The sequence below is a fragment of the Schistosoma haematobium genome, chromosome 1, assembly GCF_000699445.3.
Source record: "Schistosoma haematobium chromosome 1, whole genome shotgun sequence".
NCBI lineage: Eukaryota > Metazoa > Platyhelminthes > Trematoda > Strigeidida > Schistosomatidae > Schistosoma > Schistosoma haematobium.
Genome location: NC_067196.1, coordinates 6719066 through 6727357, shown reverse-complemented (window position 1 = coordinate 6727357; position 8292 = coordinate 6719066). Strand labels below are relative to the sequence as shown.

At 34.5% G+C, this 8292-nt stretch overlaps 1 protein-coding gene across 2 annotated transcripts; it reads left to right on the top strand.

Annotated features, from left to right (window-relative positions):
* The first annotated feature begins 2728 nt into the window (after positions 1 to 2728).
* MS3_00001478 (uncharacterized protein) lies at positions 2729 to 7143 on the top strand. Of its 2 annotated transcripts, none has more exons than XM_051208939.1 (2): positions 2729 to 3058; positions 5785 to 7143. In XM_051208939.1, the coding sequence occupies exons 1-2, from the start codon at positions 2745 to 2747 to the stop codon at positions 6092 to 6094; spliced, it is 624 nt and encodes a 207-aa protein (XP_051073028.1). In that variant the 5' UTR covers positions 2729 to 2744; the 3' UTR covers positions 6095 to 7143. The 2 variants fall into 2 exon arrangements, with proteins under 2 accessions (XP_051073028.1, XP_051073029.1); XM_051208940.1 differs by having other exon boundaries at positions 6681 to 6881.
* Positions 7144 to 8292: the final 1149 nt, after the last annotated feature.

Sequence of the window (8292 nt, the reverse complement as noted above, 5' to 3'; positions counted from 1 at the left end):
ATTTATTTTTTTATTGATTATTATTAGATAAGAGTGAGAAATATTGATTTAATTAACTATCCCATTGCTATGGATTTATCTATGAATGACTCTTGTAAAAATGATTAAATAGAGGAATAACAAAATAGGGGTCGTTAAACTGTTTTTTTCCTTTCAGTTACTATGAGAAAATGTCTCTGTGAAATGTATAAGAAAATAGTAATTTCTAAAATGTTTGTATCACTTTTGTATACCTTAATTTCAATAAAATTATGGTACCGATTTATACATTATATACCATACTGTGATATGCGCTACTGATATCTACATGAGTAGTATATAATGTTAGTCAGGAATAAAATAGCTGAAAGTAAAAAGTTAAGAAGAAAGAGGAAGGAAGAATGGGAAGAGAAAGCAATTGGTATGCAAATGTAGGAACAATAAAGTCTGAGATAATTGATGGATATTTTGCAAATGAAGTGTATACAGTATGGTTCTTAGATTTTACTAAGACATAATGTAATTTTGTATTTGATTACATTCGATTGTCGTCACTTGTGTTCTTGTTCATTACAATATTACTGTTACTTGCCTAGCTGCGCCATATTCGATTTGACTATTAGTTTGTCTTTGTATTTGCTCACATACTTACACACACATTCGCCTCTCTGCTTCAAATCCGCTCAGTGTGCTTGTAACTTTGTTGATTGTGCTATCTGTTAACAAACTATAATCTCTGCTTCTTATTGCTTTCTGATTTCAAACACCGTAATGAATGAGAACACAAGCCTGGTTAATCGAATGTATTTGAATACAAAAGTACGGAATATTTTAGTAAATTCCACGAACCATACAATAAATACTTTATTTGCAAAATGTCAATCAATGGTCTCAGACTTCACTATTCCTTCATCTCCACACCAATCATTCTTTGTTCTCTTTCTCTTTCCTTGGATCTTCTTAACCTTCTACCTTCAAGCATTTCACCTTCACGATTGATTGATCACTGGGTGGGGATCAATGTCATGTAAATCTTAGTGCAGATCGAATGCTATCGACCAAGTTGCAATGCGGCTACCAGTCTAGGGTGGTGATCAATGTCATGTATGTCAGGTACTTCTTAGTGCAGATCGAATCCCATCGATCAAGTTGCAATTTGACCACTTTTCTAAATGGATTATGAAGACATCAACATCTGGGAGGAGCATGGTATACAGTGGACAGCGTGGATACAGCTGGAAGATCTGGGCTTCGCAGATGATCTGGCTCTTCTATCGCACACGCAGAAACGAATGCAGGAGATAACGAGCAGTGAGTAGAACATTGAGTAGAACAAGAAAGGAAGGTCTATGACAGAGTGTGTTTGAGAATGCTGGATGGTGGCCTGTGCTCTATTGTGAGCAACAGGCTTAAATAAGTAAGTAATGTGTTTGCCGATTCAGTTGTTCATTCTTAGGTTATTCAATGATTCCTTTGTAATTATAATCAAAGTCACCTCTTTTTAGAGGAGTAGTTTGATCTGTATCTCAGTGATGTATAAAATATGATAATAAATACTTTTAATTTCATCAAGAAATATGTTACGTAAATCACAATTTGTAATAGTATGGTGTATGCTGCTGATGTCGACAGATATAAGTAGTATGTATCATCATCATCTGTATATGGACATTTAAATGTTAATTTCTTTAGTATTGAGTAAATGTGATTAACTGATACAGATGTGTTCTATTAAATTATCTTTACCGTTTGTTAAATATCTTTGCCAATACCCAAACATCATAAAAATTAACTCATTATCACACTAACCTTTGTAGCATAATACACACTTAGTACTAAACAACATGATTTCTAGTGGAAATCTCCTGACCATCACAATTTCATTTTATTCGAAGTGTATTTAGATTAGATATCTGATCTTCGTGAGTTTTCATCCACTCGATTTGTATCTATTATTAATGTGTACCAGTACGTAATCTTATTTACTTACCCCTGTTATCCCTTGTCTAGTAGCATAGACCACCCATCAAGATCCTCCAGCCAACTCCTTCCTAGGCAATTATTTTCTTTCGTTTTTAATTTTCATTCATTCTTATGACGTCTGTTTCCAATGACCGATGCATTAGGTTCATTGGTCTGTCACTTTTATTTTTGCTTTCAGAACTCCAATTTGGGGCTGGCCTCGCAATGTTGTTTGATTTCAACACCTCCAGAGTGTTTTATGGACTTCTAATTCAGCTGAAGTTTGGTTCATTCTCTGCCATAGTGCGTTGTTGCTGATACATTTTCTGCCATCACCTGTATTTGTTGCTGTGTAAAGGATAGAAGAATGTGGTCACATGTGAAGTCAAAACTACTTAACTGCATCCAAGCTATCCATTGTATTCCGTGCTTTCCCTGAGATATAGAGATCTTCATTATCCACTTGACTACCAGAAGAAAGAGGGAGAGAGATAGAGAGAGAGTAGGCAACAATGTCTGATATAAGTCTTCAATTTGAATGTATGTGTATAAACTGTCTTTCACGCACGACTTTGCAATATAGTCCATGCGTAATTAATGTATTATTTAGCATGAATCTATGAAGTCAAATGTGTATATAAGCTAAATAATCGTCATTAATTTATTGATTAGTAAACTTTCATAGTTATCAAGTGTATAGTTTATCAAATAATCGATTCAACTTCTTCCTTTTCATTGTTATTAGATCTAAAATGATATAAAAAACCCTGTGTAAAATATTTCCCTTATTGAACTGATTGATAATGATGCACTATGACATATTGTTATTTAGTACTGTTTTATTTTGTACTACTACATGGTCATTAAAACTACCAAAAAATGTATCCATGGAAGTTAGTAACTTAAATAAAACACAAAACAATTCGAAATTGTTACATGGGATAATTATCTATTTACAATGTTTGAGATTGTATAGTGAAATAAATCAAAATGGTTACTGGTCTGATATATGTGATAGTAATGAACTACTTTCACCATATTTAATGATGACTACACAATCAATTTGTGCACCTGCTAATGTATGGTATAAAACACCAAGATATTGGCTTGCTTATCAGTAAGTTTATTAGATATGAGTTCCACTTTATCATGATAATATGCACAGAAATACTTATTATGTAATATTATATATTAGATTATATTAGATCCTCTATAAAATATGTCAATGATATTATTATAGCTTGTCTTATGCAACTTGATATTCATTATTGACATAATAATAATAATAATAATAACTTCAAGACTTCAAACTCATAGGAGCTTTTATAATCTTTTGAAAAATATTGAGATAGAGTACAACCGACGATTTGATAACAATGTTGACCGAATTATTGAAAGCCATAATATTTTCAATGTTTGAAATCCAAAAGAAGAACTCTTATCCTAACAGATTCGTGAACGTAAAACTTAACAGTAAAGTAAACATCCTGCTTTAGCTGAAGTGAATTAAATTCGATCATACTGATTTTAATTACTTTATATCTAAATCAACTTCTTCTACTGAGCCTTAATAAAGTTAGTTAGATGAAGGTAATTGTAAATTATTTACTTCTTTCACTCACTTGAGCAGTTTAGATCGATCATGTAGTTTAAACTTGGACGATCAAATGTATACACATAACGCCAACAATGAAAACCAAATGAAACCCTGTTATTTATTATTCTTATATCAGTAAAACAATGTTAACACAATAGTAAATACTCAATGAAAACCTGAAAGCACTGGATGGCCGTTTCGTCCTAATATGCGGCTCCTCAGCTTAGCTCAGCACCAACGGGACTGAAACACAAAATTTTCGGTTACGTAAGTGGGTGCTTAACCTCTGGACCACGAAGCCGGCACAATAACCTCAAACAATCTACTAGTGACTGGCTTCAAGAAGAATTTCCTGGAGTCCTAGTGAGAAGCCGTAGCCACTGGAGTTCAGTTTGTCATTTGTTTGGCGGCTACTCACTGAACATAATGGTGGACGATGGCGCAACTTCATGGATTGGTCGAAGGTAGATATTAACACTGGTGAATGACAGCTTAGTGGTTTCGACGTTAAGCGTTGGTGCACCAGACCGAAGCTTCTGGGTTCGAGTCCTCTTCGTGAGGGGTCGTGGAAACGCACTTCTAAGGGATCCTACACTAGAACGAAATGGCTATACTATACGTTCAGGCTTCAAACAGTGGTCTAACATTGATCCGTTCGTGATATCAATTTAAACCTAACAATCTCCACAAACTCATACTGCTAAAGATCTAATGAATAAGGATGTAATAGTTTCAGAATGATATCTATAACAAACTCTTTCCAATCATCATTTTACTTCATGTTTTTTATGTTATCGTAAAATTGTCCTAAAAATATGGATTAACCAAATCATACAATTTTTCTGTGAAAGTAGTAAGATTACTGAACCTTTTAACAAAAGACGATAACCTCAAAGAAAAGGAAAATTGCAAATATTTATATACTCTAATCATGAACTTGTGCGTGCATTATCTATTCTTTAAACATCTTCAAGTGCCTTATTCATTACCATATTTGAAATCATAGTCTGTAACTCATTTAAGTGGAGTTTTTGGGGCTCTCATATTATGTTTACAGTCTAAACACATGTATTCTATTTTGTTTAACCATATCTACACTGCTCCGTAAAGCTAGAGAACAAATATTGTGCCTCATTATCTATGAAAAAGTAGTCTGCTGGAACCAAACATTTGTCAATATAAAGAAATGTCAAATCAATGTTAGCATAACTGAGTGTATATATTGCATTCTAATTAAGTACAGCCTAAAACTCATTATGAAATTCTGGTTAAAGTAGGTTTTTGAGATTTTACCTGGTTTGCTTATTAGGAGTTATTTCTTTTGTTTCCATATGTGAGCGGTTATGTTTAGCTTAATTTGTTTCTAATTAACCAAATAAGAAAGTCTGATTGATGGTAAGCTTTCAAAATACATGGCTCCAGAAACAAATCAACTAATGGCAGACAATTTCGTTCGTTAATTGAGTAGATCAAATGACTCAGTTGTTCTTCAACTCATTAATTAAGCAAAATATAGTTGAATCTGAATGGGTTATTCGGCACATCACAGAAGTTGAGCTTCAGTAATAACATGTACACATCCGTTTCATCACTTAATTAAGGCAACGAAAAGAGGTACTGAGCTTAGAATTTAAAAATCAGAAAGTGATTTCCGTAAGATGGTGGTTGGAGGTAGTCAACAGGTAAACCCTAGACCTAGGTTTCGGGCTACTTTGCACTCGCCAGCAAGGTGTACTTGGGTAAACTGACGCTCCCTAACGGATTTAATTCCGTGTCACCCAGATTCACAGTCAGAGACGTTATCACTGAGTTATCAGGGCCGCGACCAACCTCCTGGAGGAATGGGATGTATTTTTAATTGATTGATCACTGGGTGGTGATCAGTGTCATGTATGTCGTGCCCTTCTTAGTGCAGATTGAATCGTATCGACCAAGTTGCAACGTGGCCACCAGTCTATGTGACTTGACATTGAAATTTGGTTGTTATGATTCGATTTGCACTAAGAAGGACCTGACATACGTGACATAGATAACTACTCAGTGATCAATCAACTGTCAGGTGACTTCTATTTATAACACAGAATGCTGAAAAAGTAAGAAGAATATTCTGTCGTCTGGTTTATCATTAAGTATTATTTGATTTGTATGTGAAGCAGATAGCAAGATATGAAAACCTAGATCACTTAGTTCAATGAACATATTCAGTCTTTACTAATTTTACTAATTTTCACTTTTTTTCTGTCTAGACAACCCTATTATAGTGGTTCATATATTCTACTTAAACCAGGTCAATGTGTCAAAAATGTTAGAGCATATGGTCTACTATCGATTGGTTCGATTCTTCAATGTGCACAAATTGCTTTATTTGGATACTTGCCTACACTCAATTGTTATTATCCACAACAACCATGGAGACAACTTGCTTCACTATCACCAATACCACCGGTAATGCCACTTACACCTACACTAATAGTAACTCAACAAACAATGCCGCAGTTAAAGACAGGAACTGTTAGCTTACTGGATTTACAGAAAAGCAGTTTGAATATTACATAAAATTATTATTATACCGGAAAAAATGCTATCGAAACGTTTATAAATCAACTCATCAGAGAATTTTTTTGAAGGGCCAGTAAACAAACCGAGATAACCTGATTCAGTGTTATAACTGAGTGAGCTTTGATAGTAGAACTACATAAAATTGAACATACTTTTGACTAGATATTTTATAGGGTTCAAAGGTTCGAGTCCCGCGTGAAGGATTCTGGACGTGCATTAGTGAGGAGCCTCATACTAGTACAAATTGGTCGTTCAATGTGTCCGGGTCTTCAGTCGCGGTCTGACATTGATCGGTTCATGATCCAGAAATGAGAGAATCAGTTGACAGATCTGTATCATTTAAAAATCTTATTACATGTGTATAAAATATTATCTCGAATCAAACAATGTAGCTCATTCTCATTTTTGCATTGAATACATTTGCATTTAACTTTTCTATAACTTATGATCGTTGTTAACAAACACATTATTGTTAGTATTGTACGAGTTGATTCTAGAACGTACATTTTAATAATTCATCACAGCGGAAAACTAATCTCCAGAAAAATATTACTATATCTGGCTCATTTGTTTTTCTTTTTAGCTATTTACTGAATCCAGCTTATTCCCTTTGTGCCGACGCAACATACTTCATCTTATTGTGGTCTTAAACTGTCATCCATATTCAATGATATGCTGCTTATTACTATCTCATGATTATGGACTTATATACATCAATTGATGATAAATAGGATTTATAACTATGGTGGATGATGTCACTAAAGAGTAAATGTTCTGTGTTCTATTATCTTCACTTCTTAATGATACCATAGGTTTCTTTGTTATTTAAATTAACCGTTTATTTAGCAGGCGACTATTTCATCCTGGTATAAGAGCTTTTCAGCAGTGAGGATCCACAACGTTATCGGTGATCGGACCCAGACAATTTGGTCTCGTGTTAACACTTAATGTCTAGACCACTAAACCAGCTGTCCAGTGCTATTTTTCCTTAAAAACTGAAGTTAATTGATTACTATAATGTGCATAGAATATATAAGTAAATAGCATGTGTTCTTTAGAATTATTGAAATTTTATGAAAAATAGTGACATTATATCAATTTTAAATGACATTGGGGCTTGTTAGTGAGAAATAGTAATTCAGATAATACTACAATAACTGCATGTGAAGAATAAACTATCACTGAAGAAGAAGAAGACAAAACTTTCAGTCATATGACTATGATTTACATCGTCCGTTATGGATTTGGTACATAAATCAGAAATTGAAGTATTTTGACATTAACTTCATACCATGGAACATAGGACTGAAAAAAATCAGTTGAAAGACGACATTAATTTATACGCACATGATTTATTTAGGTATGAATTAGGTACAAATTCTAGATTATTCAAATTGGCTAGAATATGGTAACAACAAAATGAGTGGTGTTATATATCACATACTACTATGTGTTTTTCCAGAATATTCCCAACCTGTATACCGTGCTTTCCCTCAGATGTGGAGATCTTCATTATCCACTCAACTACTAGAAGAAAGAGGAAGGGTGAGAGTAAGCAGAATTGTCCGATAACGTTCTTTAACTGGAACGTATCTACAAGCTGTTCTCTAAGCACTCCGTATGATGTTGATGATTTTCTCAGGAACACTGTAGTACCAAAAATGGCTCAACAGGTTCCTTTCATCCATACTTTCAGATGATATCTTATGGTCAACAAAGTTTATGGATAGTGACGAGTTCATTTGAAATGATTGTTCAACATGGATCCGTAGTGCCACGATTTGTCCTATGCACAATCGATCATTACGGATTCAGGCCTGATGATGATCTCGATGTTACGAGTCTGCTGAATCTTTATCCAGTTTAGCAACACTCTGTTGAAAATTTTTCCCGGTAGCGATGGTAGTGTGACGCCTCCGTACTTCTCACACATGCTCAAATCTCCCTTCTTTGATATCTTAATTAGGTATCGTTCATTCCAGTCCGTCGGCACTTGTTCTTTTGCCCAAATCTTCCCGAATCGAATGTGGAGCATGTTTTCAGTTGCTACTATGTATGAATTCACTGATTCGGCTGGTATGTTGTCAGGTCCTGACGATTTTCTGCTCCTGGTTTGTCTGATGGTCATCCTGATTTCCAGGATCGTTGATGGAGTGACATCTGTAGGGGAGTCTGTGTGTGCTGTTATGATGTCC

Bases quoted from the DNA above. Each gene is read 5' to 3' on its own strand.
- MS3_00001478 (XM_051208939.1), top strand. From the start codon at position 2,745: ATGATGCACTATGACATATTGTTATTTAGTACTGTTTTATTTTGTACT. The intron at 3,059-5,784 runs GTAAGTTTATTA...TTTTCTGTCTAG, and splicing joins AGATATTGGCTTGCTTATCA to ACAACCCTATTATAGTGGTT.